The 18,690-nt window shown below is 41.8% G+C and overlaps 2 protein-coding genes across 5 annotated transcripts in view; one reads left to right on the top strand and one right to left on the bottom strand.

Annotated features, from left to right (window-relative positions):
* entpd5b (ectonucleoside triphosphate diphosphohydrolase 5b) overlaps positions 1-9,020 on the top strand; it is a 54,613-nt gene extending 45,593 nt beyond the window's left edge. For all 3 annotated transcript variants that reach the window (XM_077240228.1, XM_077240230.1, XM_077240229.1), the window contains 4 exons: positions 2,346-2,489; positions 4,655-4,711; positions 4,834-4,949; positions 5,023-9,020. In XM_077240228.1, the coding sequence (XP_077096343.1) occupies positions 2,346-2,489; positions 4,655-4,711; positions 4,834-4,949; positions 5,023-5,106 (401 nt within the window). In that variant the 3' untranslated portion in view covers positions 5,107-9,020. The remainder of the gene's footprint in view (positions 1-2,345; positions 2,490-4,654; positions 4,712-4,833; positions 4,950-5,022) is intronic.
* Positions 9,021-10,743: 1,723 nt separating this feature from the next.
* Positions 10,744-18,690, bottom strand: part of znf410 (zinc finger protein 410) — a 30,591-nt gene continuing 22,644 nt past the window's right edge. For both annotated transcript variants that reach the window (XM_077240227.1, XM_077240226.1), the window contains exons 10-12: positions 12,336-12,431; positions 11,169-11,264; positions 10,744-10,872 (exon numbers count right to left, since the gene is read on the bottom strand). In XM_077240227.1, the coding sequence (XP_077096342.1) occupies positions 10,781-10,872; positions 11,169-11,264; positions 12,336-12,431 (284 nt within the window). In that variant the 3' untranslated portion in view covers positions 10,744-10,780. The remainder of the gene's footprint in view (positions 10,873-11,168; positions 11,265-12,335; positions 12,432-18,690) is intronic.

Below are 18,690 nucleotides of genomic sequence, written 5' to 3' on the forward strand. Positions count from 1 at the left end.
GTTCATGTGTTCAGTTGTTCATGTGTTCAGTTGTTCATGTGTTCAGTTGTTCATGTGTTCAGTGTTCTGGTGTTCAGTTGTTCATGTGTTCAGTTGTTCATGTGCTCAGTTGTTCATGTGTTCTGGTGTTCAGTTGTTCATGTGTTCAGTTGTTCATGTGTTCAGTGTTCTGGTGTTCATGTGTTCATGTGTTCAGGTGTTCATGTGTTCATGTGTTAAGTTGTTCTGGTGTTCATGTGTTCAGGTGTTCATGTGTTCAGGTGTTCATGTGTTCAGTTGTTCATGTGTTCAGTTGTTCATTTGTTCTGGTGTTCATGTGTTCAGTGTTCTGGTGTTCAGTTGTTCATGTGTTCAGTTGTTCATGTGTTCAGTGTTCTGTTGTTCATGTGTTCAGTTGTTCATGTGCTCAGTTGTTCATGTGTTGAGGTGTTCATGTGTTCAGCTGTTCATGTGTTCAGGTGTTCATGTGTTCAGCTGTTCTAGTGTTCTGGTGTTCATGTGTTTGTGTTCATGTGTTCAGTTGTTCATGTTTTCAGTTGTTCATGTGTTTTGGTGTTCATTTGTTCATGTGTTCAGGTGTTCAGGTGTTCAGGTGTTCATGTGTTCAGGTGTTCATGTGTTCTGGTGTTCATGTGTTCAGTTGTTCATGTGTTTTGGTGTTCATTTGTTCATGTGTTCAGGTGTTCATGTGTTCAGGTGTTCAGGTGTTCATGTGTTCAGTTGTTCATGTGTTCAGTTGTTCATGTGTTCAGTTGTTCACGTGTTCATGTGTTCAGGTGTTCATGTGTTCATGCGTTCATGTGTTAAGTTGTTCAGGTGTTCAGGTGTTCATGTGTTCAGTTGTTCATGTGTTCAGTTGTTCATGTGTTCAGTTGTTCATGTGTTCATTTGTTCTGGTGTTCATGTGTTCAGTTTTCTGGTGTTCAGTTGTTCATGTGTTCAGTTGTTCATGTGTTCAGTTGTTCATGTGTTCAGTTGTTCATGTGTTCATGTGTTCAGTTGTTCATGTGTTCAGGTGTTCAGTTGTTCATGTGTTCAGTTGTTCATGTGTTCAGGTGTTCAGTTGTTCATGTGTTCAGTTGTTCATGTGTTCAGCTGTTCTAGTGTTCTGGTGTTCATGTGTTTGTGTTTATGTGTTCAGGTGTTCATGTGTTCATGTTTTCAGTTGTTCATGTGTTCTGGTCTTCATGTGTTCAGTTGTTCATGTGTTTTGGTGTTCATGTGTTCATCTGTTCAGGGTTTTCAGGTGTTCTGGTGTTCATGTGTTCAGGGTTTTCAGGTGTTCTGGTGTTCATGTGTTCAGGGTTTTCAGGTGTTCTGGTGTTCAGGTGTTCATGTGTTCAGGGTTTTCAGGTGTTCTGGTGTTCATGTGTTTGTGTTTATGTGTTCAGGTGTTGTGTTGTAGTGTTGTGTTCTTCAGGTGTTCAGGTGTTGTGTTCTTCAGGTGTTCTGGTGTTGTCTTCTTCAGGTGTTCAGGTGTTCATGTGTTCAGGGTTTTCAGGTGTTCTGGTGTTCAGGTGTTCAGGTGTTCATGTGTTCAGGGTTTTCAGGTGTTCTGGTGTTCATGTGTTTGTGTTTCTGTGTTCAGGTGTTGTGTTGTGGTGTTGTGTTCTTCAGGTGTTCAGGTGTTGTGTTCTTCATGTGTTGTGGTGTTGTGTTCTTCAGGTGTTGTGTTCTTCATGTGTTGTGGTGTTGTGTTCTTCAGGTGTTCAGGTGTTGTGGTGTTGTGTTCTTCAGGTGTTCAGGTGTTGTGTTCTTCATGTGTTGTGGTGTTGTGTTCTTCAGGTGTTTTGTTCCTCATGTGTTGTGGTGTTGTGTTCTTCAGGTGTTTTGTTCTTCAGGTGTTGTGGTGTTGTGTTCTTCAGGTGTTGTGTTCTTCAGGTGTTGTGTTCTTCAGGTGTTCTGGTGTTGTGTACTTCAGGTGTTGTGTTCTTCAGGTGTTGTGGTGTTGTGTTCTTCAGGTGTTGTGTTCTTCAGGTGTTGTGGTGTTGTGTTCTTCAGGTGTTGTGTTCTTCAGGTGTTGTGGTGTTGTGTTCTTCAGGTGTTGTGTTCTTCAGGTGTTGTGTTCTTCAGGTGTTCTGGTGTTGTGTACTTCAGGTGTTGTGTTCTTCAGGTGTTCTGGTGTTGTGTACTTCAGGTGTTGTGTTCTTCAGGTGTTGTGGTGTTGTGTTCTTCAGGTGTTGTGTTCTTCAGGTGTTGTGGTGTTGTGTTCTTCATGTGTTGTGGTGTTGTGTTCTTCATGTGTTGTGTTCTTCATGTGTTGTGGTGTTGTGTTCTTCAGGTGTAGTGGTGTTGTGTTCTTCAGGTGTTGTGTTCTTCATGTGTTGTGGTGTTGTGTTCTTCAGGTGTGCGGGGCTTCAGGACGTGTTACCAGGAGATGCTGAAGGTGGTGAAGGGCTTCATTAAACAGCCCCTCGAGCTGAAGGACAGCGCCAGCTTCTACGCCTTCTCGTATTACTTCGATCACGCTGTGGAAGCCAGACTCATCGGTAAGACCATCAAAGCTCTTCCAGAGGAACAAACATTAAATGTTTTGCGTACCTTGTGTACCTGTGTGTTGTGTACCTGTGTGTTGTGCAAGTGCCTGGCTATGTTATTTGATAGTCAATAAACTTTTAAGCTACATATTTATAAACTACTTTCTAAACTTAAATTAAAATCTGTTTCTGAAATAAAAACCCAGTTTAAGCTTATTTTAGTGCAAGGAAATATTTGGTATCTCCAATCTTTTTAACACTATTGGATTATGGAGATCTGCTTTATATGAATACCCCAGTTACTTATGTTTAAAACAATGTATACCGTCTATCATAGTGCTTTACGTTTCATTACTGGTATCTAGTTATCAAGCACATCATTCTCTATTTATGGTCTAATTCCATCTTATTTGTCTAAGTGTAGCAAGGTGAGGAAAAAACACACAAAAATACAAAAATTATTGAAACCAATTTTTATTAAGATTGATCGTAGGCCACATTAATCTTGAGTTTATGCAGTTTTTTGGAGTTTAATAAACTTTTTAAAAAAGTTCAGATCATTGAGGCCTACGATCAATCAGATCGATAAAGAGAAATGAAACATGTGCCAACTGAAAGAAAACAAGTTGATAAAAAGATTAAATCCAATATTTGCTGATAAATTGGCATAACCAGAGATTTACAAGACATTTTTAAAAGGCTGGTCATTTTTGACCCGTAACACCGCAAGTGTAGCAAGGTGAGAAAAAACACAGAAAATATAAAAATGATTAAAGGGTTGATTGTACATTTTTCATGTGTTAATTTTTGTCCAAGTTAATATGAATCTTTAGGGTCTAAATGAAAACCTTGTAATATACTTTTATGAAAAATTCTCATTAGTATTGTAAGAAAACACTCTTTTTACCCGGTCAAAAACAGCTCTGTTTTCAGCACGCCGTTTCAGTGCATATGCCTTTAAATGATAATGAGCTTTGGTGACTCCGCCCCTCTGTTCCTCTGCGTTTACAACGCACGCGGAGTGTTGCCTTGACAACAGTTGAGGGTATATTTTGGAGAAAGAATGTCAGCGGGAGTCTCTGAGGACACTGTGCAACCGTATCAATATGAACCGGAGTCGGACCCGGAACAAGATGATGCCCCGAAGATGTTCGAGAAGTAAGGCTCGAACAGAACGTTTCTGAATGGTTGGTTAACGTAATATCACTTTGATCTATTTTTGTGACTTATGTACTTGCAGGGTAACTCAGAGTAGTGAGATACAGACGCTATGCGTTTACTGATGTATAGGTTAGTTCGTTGACAGTTTGATGTTGAATTTTTTTTGTTGAATGTAGGCTTGTCATAATAATGTATATTATGAATTATATCGTGAACGTCATAACGTTACAGAGAAAACATGCCGCAATATACCCTGAGTGTAAACATTAGCCGCATTCGTGCAAGCGATTTGCAAAGATTAATATTTAAGGGTTAATAAAACATATACTCACTTCTTCTGGAGGTGCAGCAGGAACACGATTAGTCTGTTTTCAGGACCAGCTTCTTAGCAAAACCAGATTCACTCTAGAATTCATTTATAAAGCAGTCTGGTGAGAAATGATTAGCGCAAGCATAAAAGCAGCCACTCCGTCTTCAGCGGTTCGAGTTTAGGAACATTAAAATGACTGATGTTTATTATTACAGCCAAGAACAGAACACCACAATCGCTTACGCCATTCTGCTCCAGTGTATCAACAACGGCGGACTACGATGACAGCTCGCTCAGGGCGGGTCTGTGTTGAAACGCTGCTGTCAATCAACAATCGTGGGAGGGGCGTCCGATCTAGTGACGTCACAAGATCGAACGGCTCAATTTGAGGCAGGGGAAACATATAAGGAGATTAAAACAAAAACACTGGATGGATTTTTATCATTATATGATAGTTGTGTACAGGCACTGCCAACACACATTTCAGTACAATCAACTTGTAAAAGTGCATACCATTATATGACCCCTTTAAAAACAACAAAAAAATAGATGAAGAAATGTATTGTCAGTAAGTCCGTCCTATGTCTTCAAGGAAATAGTAAATCCTCAACACACCACAACATACCTAAATTAAGCACTTATTTAATAATTGTCTCACTTTAACGATTTCTGCATTTTGTTTGTTTTTGCTGATAATGAATCTCAGATGAAACCACAGGAGGAGCCGTGAAGATCCGAGACTTTAGGAAACGAGCGAAAGAGGGTGAGCTTTACGTTAAATCTTTATTTACATGTTCTCATCTTATATTTCAGCATGTTGACAGATATGTGCAATATAATTCATATTATACAACTCCAAACTGAAAATGAACACACTTGTTGCAGTGTGTAACCGAGCGTCAAAGCACAGTCAACCCAATGAGTTCCTCTGTATGGATCTCACGTACATCATCTGTCTGCTGAAAGACGGCTTTGGTTTTAAAGAAAACACCGTTCTGCAGGTACGTTAGTGTTTCTGCCGTGTTTAATCTACTCGAGGTTAGATGGTTAATCCCAATGCTTGTGTTTGCACAGCTAACCAAGAAGTTGAGGAACGTGGAAACCAGCTGGGCTTTGGGTGCCACCATCAACCACTTCCAGAAGTTCAGGATTCATTAAACCATCCATCAACCACTTCCAGAAGTTCAGGATTCATTAAAAACCATCCATAAACCACTTCCAGAAGATCAGGATTCATTAAAAACCATCCATCAACCACTTCCAGAAGTTCAGGATTCATTAAACCATCCATAAACCACTTCCAGAACTTCAGGATTCATTAAAAACCATCCATAAACCACTTCCAGAAGTTCAGGATTCATTAAAAAACATCCATAAACCACTTACAGAAGATCAGGATTCATTAAACCATCCATCAACCACTTCCAGAAGATCAGGATTCATTAAAAACCATCCATCAACCACTTCCAGAAGATCAGGATTCATTAAAAACCATCCATCAACCACTTCCAGAAGTTCAGGATTCATTAAACCATCCATCAACCACTTCCAGAAGTTCAGGATTCATTAAACCATCCATCAACCACTTCCAGAAGATCAGGATTCATTAAAAACCATCCATAAACCACTTCCAGAAGATCAGGATTCATTAAAAACCATCAATAAACCACTTCCAGAAGTTCAGGATTCATTAAACCATCCATCAACCACTTCCAGAAGATCAGGATTCATTAAAAACCATCCATAAACCACTTCCAGAAGTTCAGGATTCATTAAAAACCATCCATAAACCACTTCCAGAAGTTCAGGATTCATTAAAAACCATCCATAAACCACTTCCAGAAGTTCAGGATTCATTAAAAACCATCCATAAACCACTTCCAGAAGTTCAGGATTCATTAAAAACCATCCATAAACCACTTCCAGAAGATCAGGATTCATTAAAAACCATCCATAAACCACTTCCAGAAGATCAGGAGTCATTAAAAACCATCCATAAACCACTTCCAGAAGTTCAGGATTCATTAAAAACCATCCATAAACCACTTCCTGAAGATCAGGAGTCATTAAAAACCATCCATAAACCACTTCCTGAAGATCAGGAGTCATTAAAAACCATCCATAAACCACTTCCAGAAGTTCAGGATTCATTAAAAAACATCCATAAACCACTTCCAGAAGATCAGGATTCATTAAAAACCATCCATAAACCACTTCCAGAAGATCAGGATTCATTAAAAACCATCCATAAACCACTTCCAGAAGATCAGGATTCATTAAAAACCATCCATAAACCACTTCCAGAAGATCAGGATTCATTAAAAACCATCCATAAACCACTTCCAGAAGATCAGGATTCATTAAAAACCATCCATCAACTACTTCTAGAAGTTCAGGATTCATTAAAAACCATCCATAAACCACTTCCAGAAGTTCAGGATTCATTAAAAACCATCCATAAACCACTTCCAGAAGTTCAGGATTCATTAAAAACCATCCATAAACCACTTCCAGAAGTTCAGGATTCATTATAAACCATCCATAAACCACTTCCAGAAGATCAGGATTCATTAAAAACCATCCATAAACCACTTCCAGAAGATCAGGATTCATTAAAAACCATCCATCAACCACTTCCAGAAGTTCAGGATTCATTAAAAACCATCCATAAACCACTTCCAGAAGTTCAGGATTCATTAAAAACCATCCATCAACCACTTCCAGAAGTTCAGGATTCATTAAACCATCCATCAACCACTTCCAGAAGATCAGGATTCATTAAAAACCATCAATAAACCACTTCCAGAAGTTCAGGATTCATTAAACCATCCATCAACCACTTCCAGAAGATCGGGATTCATTAAAAACCATCCATAAACCACTTCCAGAAGATCAGGATTCATTAAAAACCATCCATAAACCACTTCCTGAAGATCAGGAGTCATTAAAAACCATCCATAAACCACTTCCAGAAGTTCAGGATTCATTATAAACCATCCATAAACCACTTACAGAAGTTCAGGATTCATTAAAAACCATCCATAAACCACTTCCAGAAGATCAGGATTCATTAAAAACCATCCATAAACCACTTCCAGAAGATCAGGATTCATTAAAAACCATCCATAAACCACTTCCAGAAGATCAGGATTCATTAAAAACCATCCATAAACCACTTCCAGAAGATCAGGATTCATTAAAAACCATCCATCAACCACTTCTAGAAGTTCAGGATTCATTAAAAACCATCCATAAACCACTTCCAGAAGTTCAGGATTCATTAAAAACCATCCATAAACCACTTCCAGAAGATCAGGATTCATTAAAAACCATCCATAAACCACTTCCAGAAGTTCAGGATTCATTAAAAACCATCCATAAACCACTTCCAGAAGATCAGGATTCATTAAAAACCATCCATAAACCACTTCCAGAAGATCAGGATTCATTAAAAACCATCCATAAACCACTTCCAGAAGATCAGGATTCATTAAAAACCATCCATCAACCACTTCTAGAAGTTCAGGATTCATTAAAAACCATCCATAAACCACTTCCAGAAGTTCAGGATTCATTAAAAACCATCCATAAACCACTTCCAGAAGTTCAGTATTCATTAAAAACCATCCATAAACCACTTCCAGAAGTTCAGGATTCATTATAAACCATCCATAAACCACTTCCAGAAGATCAGGATTCATTAAAAACCATCCATCAACCACTTCCAGAAGTTCAGGATTCATTAAAAACCATCCATAAACCACTTCCAGAAGTTCAGGATTCATTAAAAACCATCCATAAACCACTTCCAGAAGTTCAGGATTCATTAAAAACCATCCATCAACCACTTCCAGAAGTTCAGGATTCATTAAACCATCCATCAACCACTTCCAGAAGATCAGGATTCATTAAAAACCATCAATAAACCACTTCCAGAAGTTCAGGATTCATTAAACCATCCATCAACCACTTCCAGAAGATCGGGATTCATTAAAAACCATCCATAAACCACTTCCAGAAGATCAGGATTCATTAAAAACCATCCATAAACCACTTCCTGAAGATCAGGAGTCATTAAAAACCATCCATAAACCACTTCCAGAAGTTCAGGATTCATTATAAACCATCCATAAACCACTTCCAGAAGATCAGGATTCATTAAAAACCATCCATAAACCACTTCCAGAAGTTCAGGATTCATTAAAAACCATCCATAAACCACTTCCAGAAGTTCAGGATTCATTAAAAACCATCCATAAACCACTTCCAGAAGTTCAGGATTCATTAAAAACCATCCATAAACCACTTCTAGAAGTTCAGGATTCATTAAAAACCATCCATAAACCACTTCCAGAAGATCAGGATTCATTAAAAACCATCCATCAACCACTTCCAGAAGATCAGGATTCATTAAAAACCATCCATAAACCACTTCCAGAAGTTCAGGATTCATTAAAAACCATCCATAAACCACTTCCAGAAGATCAGGATTCATTAAAAACCATCCATAAACCACTTCCAGAAGATCAGGATTCATTAAAAACCATCCATGAACCAGTTTAACCACAAAGGTTTCTCACTGTTTTCATCCATCATCAGGGTGAATCTCACGAAAACGTTTCACCGAGAGTCAAAAGAAAGTGGTGTTAATGGTGTTAAAATAGGCTTCGGTTTCTTTCTTTATGCAGAATAACTCCTCATCAGATCTGAACGTGATTGAGAAACAAGCGGATGCGTGTGATCGCGTGGAGCTCGTGTTAATCTTCATGAAGGTTCATGTGTGACTGAGATCAGAAAACATCTGGCGATACAGAAGCGCTGACGGCTCCGAGGAGTTTTCTGTAAATTCATTGTTTACATACAAAGCTAATGCTGTGATGTTTGCATCAGTCTGGCTTTAATGTCTGAGCATTTCTTTCTGGTTTGTTTTTTCAATTAAAAATTGTAACAACATGTGCTTATGAATGTTTGTTCTATTAGTCACGATGTATATTTTTATCTTTAACACTTTAAATACAAACATATTCTAAACAGAAACTGGTTAGGTAATAGTAATAAACAGTATTAAGAAATCTTTTGACCTGTATCTCATGACTGTATATAAACCATAAACAACTGAAACTTGGCCACTGAACGTCACATCCATCGTGTATCATTTTTACTACACAACACTACTGGGCCTCATTTATAAAATGTTGTGTAGAAACTGTACAACATGTGATGCAATAGTGGAAACTTGGAACAACAACAACAACAAAAAATATATATATCTGCAAGCAGCCATTACCGGGGCCAAGCGCAAGAAGCGGCGACAGATGCCATCATGGGTGGGAGTGGCAGACCAACTACAGCAAGGAGCAATTAAAGACATTTTAAGAGAATTTTGGCAAAATGGCTGAAAATTCATATATACAGTAATTTTTAAGATGATTTAATGGTTTATCACTTTCGACAAATCAATTTGATGTGGTCAGAGTGAGGTGACAATGACACATACAAAGTTTGGTGTCAAAATGTGAAGGCATTGCAGAGATAAAATCTTTTGAGTACCTTCAGGAGATGGTGCTGGTGGCAAATTCTGAGTTTCATAATGTTACAGCCATGCATGTGTTAAGTATAGCATTTTACATCACAAAACTGTATTGAAGTCAATGGGAATTACATGTTTTGTTCCATTATAGCGCCACCAAGAGGCAAAATCTCACAATTTGTTTCATGTGCCCTCGGAATGAGCCCACACGTGTGTGCCAAATCTGGTGAAAATATCTCAATTCACTTCGGAGTTATAGACATTTATATGAAAAAACGTCAAAAATGACTGACACGTGACTTTGATTGAATTTTACTACCCCTTACTTATTTTGACAATATTTTGACATTTGGGCATTGATGTTTATTTAACGACCTATGGCTCCAAACTTCTGACGGTGGTTTCGTCTCGATCGGACTAACGGTTTCGAAGATATCGGCAAATGTTTTTAAGCGCTAAATCACAACGCTACACAACCGTGAGACGAAACCTAGCATGTTTGGTATCTGTGGACTCGGCAAGGATTCAGGAACCCAACGAGATGACTCCCGTGAAAATACGTCAACCACACCCAGAGTAATAAGCATTTGAAAAATAAATTTTACCACTAGGTGGCGCTGTTTCGAAACTTCTTGGGCTCCTTCAGGGCATCGTACTGATGACCCATACCAAGTTTCGTAACAATTCGTTCATGTGTTCAGAAAATACAGCATTTTAGCACATAATTCAAAATGGCCGATCTGGGAAAATTGGATATCGCTCGACTCGTCGTGACGCCCTGAGTCTAACGAGACCACTTTTATGATTTTTGGACAAATCATCCAGAAGTTATAAGCCCCTAATAATAAGAACCGGAACAATTACAATAGGTGCCCGCACCTTCAGGCTTGGCCCCTAATTCTAATAAATAGTAACAGATGTTTTAACTGAACGCAAACTCAAAATCGAATTATTTAAGAATATGTACTTTTCTGACAACAAATTTATTTTTTATTTTTTGTCAGAGAAGTTCAGTTTAATAATAAGAATTTAAGAATATGTAAAGTGTTATACAGGGACCTACAGGCATTTCTTCATACGACAGATGTAGTATCATAAAAGATTTCTTTATGGTCAGTTTTTTTCCTTCTCTCATTTAGAGACGCTCCCATTCTTTATTGGTTTCTTTAAGATTTTAGATTTCATATTCAAGGGAACGCTTTTGGAAATCTTTCTATTGACAAAACAATGCCACAAAATTGATAACCACATGAGATTGACAACGATGAGTTTCCTAAAATAGTTTATTTACAAAAACAAGGACTACAACAGCGCCACCACATCATCGCTGTAGGCGTGTGCTGTCGTCATGGTGACCAGGTCAGGAGGCGGAGTCAGAACCGCATCCGCCGAATCTGAAGCCAGAACAGAATTCAATTCACATTTATTTGTAAAGTGCTTTTCACAATACACAACGTTTCACAGCAGCTTTACAGAAAATTCATGAGTCAATATTACAATTTACAGTGATTATTATCAGAGGAAACTGTCTAAGTTATGTAATTCAGAAATGTACATTATACAAAATAACATTTAATGCAGAAAGATTGAGCTCATTGAAGTAATGAATACTTGTTTGTTAAATGGTTGTGACATTTAGAGAAATGTCATTAGTGCATGTAGAAGCAGCGTTATGTGGTGTGGAGTGTACCGTGTGTTCTTAACATGGCGTGATGCAGATTCATGTTCACCATCGACTCACTGCCTCCATCAGCCTCCAGCAAACTGCTGTGAGTGAGCGCCTCACCTGTCAATCACACAGAGACACGCCCCCTCAAGCTGACATGAGCTCGTCACAACACACTGACACTATCTCTCACACACACACACACACACACACACACACGCACACACGCGAACACACACGCACGCACGCACGCACGCACGCACGCACGCACGCACGCGATTTTTACTGTTTTTAAAAGAGTCTCTTCTGCTCACCAAACCTGTATTTATTTGATTAAAAACACCAACAAAAAAAGAACAAATATTGTTAAATATAATTAAAATTTAAAATAACTTTTCTATTTTAATATAAAGTGTAATTTATTCCTGTGATCAAAGCTGAATTTTCAGCATCATTACTGCAGTCTTCTACTTCCAGTCCAGTGTCACATGATCCTTCAGAAATCAGAAATTATTATTAATGTTGAAAACAGTTTTTTCAAAAGAACAGCATTTATTTGAAATATAATATTTTTGTAACATTATAAATGTCTTTACTGTAACTTGATCAGTTTAATTAATCATTGATGAATATTTATCTATTTATTTATCTAAAATAAATTTATTTATCTATTTAATATTGATTTTATTTCCCCCCAAAAATAAAATATAAATTCTTAACCCCAAAGACCCCAAACTAAACGGTAATGTTTAATGTTACAAAAGCTTCTATTCAACTTTCTATTTCTTTAAAGAATCCTGAAATAAAAATGTAAATAACTGTTTTCAACATTGATAACAATCATAAATGTTTCTTGAGCATCAAATCATCATATTATAGTGATTTCTGAAGGATCATGTGACACTGAAGACTGGAGTAATGATGCTGAAAATTCAGCTTTGATCACAGGAATAAATTACACTTTACTATATATTCACATAGAAAACAGATGATTTACATTATAATAATATTTCTCAATATTACTGTATTTTTAATCATATAAATGCAGCTTTGGTAAGCAGAAGAGACTCTTTTAAAACAGTAAAAATCTCACCGATCCAGAACTTCGGACTGGTAGTGTGTGCATATACGAGCAGACGTCACACGTGCATTATGATGGTTATGATGGTGATTATGGTTATGATCTGTTACCGGTGTCTCTGCTGTGTCTCTTCTTCATGTGGACGTTCCTGCTGCCGCTCTGAGAGAACGTCTTCCCACAGATCGAGCAGACGTGAGGCTTCTCTCCTGTGCAGACGCATCATCACACCAGTTATTATCATCATACCAGTTATTATCATCACAGTTATCATACGCGTTATTATCATACGAGTTATTATCATCACACCAGTAACCATACGCATAATTATCATACGAGTTATTATCATCACACCAGTAACCATACGCATAATTATCATACGAGTTATTATCATACGAGTTATTATCATACGAGTTATTATCATACCAGTTATCATACTACGAGTTATCACACCTGTTACCATATGAGTTATTATCATACGAGTTATTATCATCACAACAGTTATCATACGAGTTATTATCATCACAACAGTTATCATACGAGTTATTATCATACGAGTTCCCTTTCGAGAGGTCTCTCCTATTGCGTAAGTAGCTTACGCTATGGGAAAACTCCTTTTCTCGAGAATATTAAAGTCTTTAAGTAAAACGCATTGCGGCTGCACAGCAGACAGCAATGAGCGAAGGAGCTCGGTCATTGGCTGTGCTGCAGCAACTTGCTCGAACCGATGACGGGGCGACTCTGAATGCGCGACCAATGCTCGCGCGCGTCAGAGCCCGCCAAGATGGGCGTGGCCAAGAGCTATATATTGGGCGCCCCGTCATGAGAGTTCTTTAGATTTAATCTCCTTCAGCGAACACCTTCTTCGCTGGATCCTCCGGATTATTGAAAGCCTTCGCCGCCGTGGAAAAGCATACCAGCGGGATTGCTACGAGGACGTCGGCATCTTCAGCCGCCTTCGAACGCCATCCTACTGAGCCATCCGGCGCGCTACACGCAACACGCAAGTATTTACATCTGTTCGCCCCGCGACATTTGTAAAAGAGCAATTTTCTGAGGCGTTGTTCCAAATGCCTTCCTGCGCGTCGTGCAGAGACCTTCTCCCGGACGGGGATCGTCACATCATCTGCGCTCGCTGCCTGGGCCGGGACCACGCAGAAGCTGCTTTGACCAAGGGCGGATGCCCGGAATGTGACGACTTGGGTCTCTCCGCACTGCGGGCTCGCTTCGCCGCTTTCGCCGCGAGCGAGCCCATCGCCGACACCCCTCTGTTTGAGCCGCGTGTTAAGAAAAAGCGCCGCTCACAGAGGCTTCCTGAACCTGAGCTCAGTGACATCACGCCGAGCCAGTTTCCGCGTGCTTCACCGCCGCTCGTGTCCTCCCCACCGCCGGTTCAGTTTATTCAGTTTATTCAACCCGAAGCCGACTGGACGAGTGGTTTCTGCAGGGGCGCCAGCAGGCCCCTCGGCAAAGGCCTTCTCCTTTCTTCCCGGAAGTTCACAACGAACTCACCAAGTCTCATGAACTCATGAAGCCTTCTTTTTCTTCGTTCGCTCTCCTCTGTGGACGGCGCGAAGGAAAGAGGCTACGAGGGAACGCCGCCCCTCGAGGAGGCCGTGGCCAATCATCTCTGCCCGCCCTCCACCACCCCTCGGAGCCCTGCCGCACTACTTCGGCTCTCGCTGGTCGCGCCTACGCCGCCGCTGGCCAAGCTGCGTCAGTGCTTCACTCAATGGCTGTACTTCAAGTGTTCCAAGTAGTGGTCGACCGATATATCACCACGGCCGATATATCGGCCGATATTTGGCTTTTTTCAAATATCGGCATCGGCCGATACGTTTTTTTGATTGGCCGATGTGTTGGATGCGGGACTTTTATTTTGACGGCGCTGCAGACTTTTATTTTGACGGGCGGCGCTGAGAACACTAGCACCTGAAATGAGAATGACAGCGCCTGAATCTGATCACACAGCGCTCACTCACATTCTCCGTCTCTCTGTCAGTCATTTCTAATACTTTGTTAGACAGAACCGGTGGCTACAGAACTTGTAATCAAAGAAAGTAAATGGTATGCAAAAAAGTAATGTGTTTGCTTTTATATTATTTGTAACCGAAAAGGCAAAAAATCAGGCTAAAATATTAAACCACGCCGATAAAATATAATATATCTCATTTACTGTCAACATTCAGCAAATGCGCATCTACATGATTTAAACAAATCTCTGAATATCTAATAAACATTTAATTTCACAAACCTTGCAGATTTAATCGAATCCAGCTGTGATATCTTGTGAAGTGTGCATTTGTAGCCTGCATAAACGTGTTCCTGCGAGTGACGGTCCGTGCGAAGTGAGTAAATGCGAACAGAAGATCAGCTTCACAGGAGACGTGATCGAAAAACTTTAAATCCTTCATTTTAAAATATGCTGTGCTATATCCAGTTGCCCACTGTGTCATATTCATGTCATTTTCACTGTGTGCTGTATGTAAAATTAGCGTTACCTTGTCAAAAGTCAAAGTAACAAAATTATGATTATCAGTGCGCATGAAATTACCAGATTACTGAGTGCCCTGTTACTGTGTTTACTTCCTTTTTATTCACATATTCATATATTTTTAAACAATTACTTTATTTGTGAAAAATACTATAATAGGATTGCAGATTCAAGAAGTTGCCATCTAAAGTATAGGGCCTAAGCATATTTATTTTAAATATTTATTAAATGTATCTAATTTATTAAATATTGATTTATATCAATATAAAGTGTGTGTATACATATATATATATAATATATATATGTGTGTGTGTGTGTGTGTGTATATATATATATATATATATATATATATATGTTTGATATATAAATATCGGCTTTATATCGGCCATCGCCCACCCTGCTCTCTAACATATTGGCATCGGCAATCAAAAAACCCATATCGGTCGACCACTAGTTCCAAGCCAAGCTTCTCCGCTCCCTGGACGAGTCTGGCCCCGAACCCGAAGCCTTCAAGGACCTACACTGCGCGACTGACATAGCCCTGCGAGCCAGATATACGGATACTCGCCCTAGTTCGCTAGCAGACCACCACGTTTTACGACTGTGGTCGAGACGAAAGTGAGAAAGGAGTGTTCGCAAATTAATAGAAAAGGGCGCTGTGGAAACTGTTTCCCCCTCTATGGGGCAGGTTTTTACAGCCGCTATTTTCTCGTCCCGAAAAAGGATGGCGGTCTCCGCCCCATCCTAGATCTCAGACACCTGAACAAAGCACTAATGATTCGCTCGTGCAGAATGTTAACAACCAAACATATCCTCGCGCAAGTACGCCCAGGAGATTGGTTTCTCTCAGTGGATCTGAAAGATGCTTACTTTCACATTCCAATAGCGCCTCATCACAGGCCTTTTCTGAGATTCGCTTTCGAGGGACAGTCGTACCAGTACACAGTACTTCCGTTCGGCCTGTCCCTGGCTCCCCGTACATTCACGAAATGTATGGATGCAGCACTTTCCCCCTTGAGACGAAGGGGAGTGCGAATACTGAATTATCTTGACGATTGACTGGTCCTAGCACAATCATACCCCTTTTCCACCAACAAGAACCGGGTGCTGGTTCAGAGCCAGAGCCAAAGCTGGTTCAGAGTGGGTTCGACTGACGAGCTTAATAAGAACCGATTTGCCTTTCCACCGGCTAGAGAGCCACAACAGAGCCAGATCTTACGTCACTGTATACGTCTCATGTTGCCCAGCAACGCTAGTGCGGTAGCGCCAAACAGTACGCCAGGCTTGTTCGAGATGCATCGGCTTCTCGCAGATCGATCTCCGCATGACATCAAAGCACTGCGATAGCGATCTAAAAGCACAAGGAGTCGTATGTTCTCCAAACACTCCCGCAGCTCCGATCGGTCCGCGCCGCTCCGATGCATCTCGAACAAGCCATCAACAATAACGGACGTTGCAATACTATGGATGCTCATGGGTTTACAAAATACATCGGAGTCCAACGCGTTTGTGCAGCTCGCCGTAACTTACATAGACGGATATTTATAATCGAGCTGCTATTAGCTCGACTAGCTGCTATTTAAAAATGGCGGTCACAAGTTTCTATTCGTCTTGTTGGTCACGGTAACCCCGCCCCCAGCCCCTGACGCAAGTGGTTCTTACTTGGCTCTGTTCTAGACCAGCAATGATTTGGTGCTACTTAAGAACCACTTTTCCTGGTTCGGAGCTGGTGCTTTGCGTGTGGAAAACCAAAGAACCGAATTGAAACTAGGCTCTGGCTCCGAACCAGCACCAGCTCTGCCTTGGTGGAAAAGGGGTATCAGAGAGTCAGTTAATAACACACAGATCTTGGATTATCAGCCATCTAGAATGCCTGGGTGTAAGAATCAATTTTGCAAAAAGTATACTATCTCCCAGCCAGAAGATTTCTTTTCCTGGGAATAGTTCTAGACTCGATGCAAATGACAGCTCATCTCTCATCAGAGCGCGCGCTCACCATCCTGCGCCTTGCAACATCATTCAGGGCGGGCGGGCGGGCGCGCCCCCGTCAAGCGGTTTCAGAGGATGCTCGGTCTCATGGCCTCAGCATCGGCCGTACTCCAGCTAGGATTGTTGCATATGCGCCCTCTCCAACGCTGGCTCAAGAGCCGCGTCCCTGCTCACGCGTGGCGTTCGGGCCACCTTTTAATCAGAGCGAACCACGGCTGTATAAAAGCCCTGACGCACTGGAAAGCCGCCGACTGGTACCAGTCAGGCGTGAGTCTGGGTGTGAACACAACGAGAAAGATGATCACAACAGATGCCTCCAAAATAGGTTGGGGGGCCCTTTACGAGGGCAGGCATGTCTCCGGCTTTTGGTCAAACCCGGAGAAGCGCCTACACATAAACTGTCTGGAGATGAAAGCGGTCGCTTTGACTCTCAGAGCCCTGCTTCCACATCTAAAAAACGAACACGTCCTGGTCCGAACGGACAACATGACGGTAGTGTCGTACATAAATCGCCAGGGTGGACTCAGGTAGAGCTCCATGCATTCAATGGCCAGGAGACTCATCTTATGGTCCCAGCACAACTTGCGCTCGCTGAGAGCAGCGCATGTGCCAGGCGCGCTGAACCAAGGGGCAGACATGCTATCCAGAGACAAGATTCTCCCAGGAGAATGGGCTCTCAACCCGCTGACGATTCAGTGGTTATGGAAAATCTTTGGCGAGGCGGAGGTCAACCTCTTCGCCTCCAAGGAGAATGCACACTGCTCTCTTTTCTTCACGAAAAGCAAGGACGCGCTCGCCCAGAGCTGGCCGAGCTGCCCCTTATATGCTTTTCCCCCGATCGCGATGCTGCCACAGGTCATCTGTCGGGTCAGAGAGGAGAAAAACGCAGTGCTCCTGATAGCCCCACTCTGGAAGAACCAAACATGGTTTCCAGAATAGATGCAAATAAAATCTGCACCACGGCCGATTCCACTGAGGCCAGACCTCCTCAGTCAGGCCAGCGGGATGATATTTCATCCCCGCCCCGATCTGTGGGCCCTTCATGCATGGCCCCTCAACGGGTTCCCAGGAACCTCACGAGCAGAGCGCTAAAAACCATCGCTGAGGCGCGGGCGCCCTCCACGAGACGCTTATATATGCCCAGAAATGGAAAGTGTTCAGTGACTGGTGTAACGCCGAGGGCCTGAACCCTGAAACATGCGAGATTACGAACGTACTCGCTTTTCTACAAGGGCTTCTGGAGGCGGGCCGCGCCCCCTCCACGCTCAAAGTATATGTGGCGGCCATCACAGCGTCACACGACCCTGTGATGGAACGTCCATTGGGAAGAAACGACCTAATTATTAGTTTCCTAAGGGGCGCTAGGAGGATGAACCCTTCACGCCCCCCCTCAGTGCCGATCCGGGACCTAGCTACTGTCCTAGATGCTCTTAAATGGCCCCCGTTCGAACCACTCCGAACCGTGCACCTTAAGCAGCTCTCGCTCAAGACTGCGCTCTTGCTGGCACTCGCCTCGGTCAAGAGAGTGGGCGATCTGCACGCGCTTTCGGCAAGCGCTGCCTGCTTGGAATTCGGACCTAACGACTGCAGGGTCGTCCTTAGACCGAAACATGGGTATATTCCTAAAGTGCTCACCACTCCCTTCAGAGCACAGGTTATCTCCCTAACTGCGCTATCGTCCCCAGCAGACGAACACGACGCTAATCTACTCTGCCCCGTTAGGGCTCTCAGAGTGTATTTGGAGCGTTCTGCCCTATTCAGACAGACAGAACAACTGTTTGTATGCTTTGGCGGCCGTACGAAGGATTCCGCCGTTTCAAAGCAGAGAATCTCTCACTGGATAGTTGAGGCTATAGCGCTGGCTTATGAAGCCAAGGGACTTCAATGCCCCTGGGGAGTCAAAGCACACTCCACCAAGAGTGTGGCTTCTTCCTGGGCGTGGTCGAGCGGGATACCGATCGAGGATATTTGTGCGGCGGCAGGCT

Source organism: Siphateles boraxobius, unplaced genomic scaffold, assembly GCF_051911475.1.
Source record: "Siphateles boraxobius isolate OS27281-9 unplaced genomic scaffold, OSU_SipBor_1 222, whole genome shotgun sequence".
In the NCBI taxonomy this organism is placed as follows: Eukaryota; Metazoa; Chordata; class Actinopteri; order Cypriniformes; family Leuciscidae; genus Siphateles; species Siphateles boraxobius.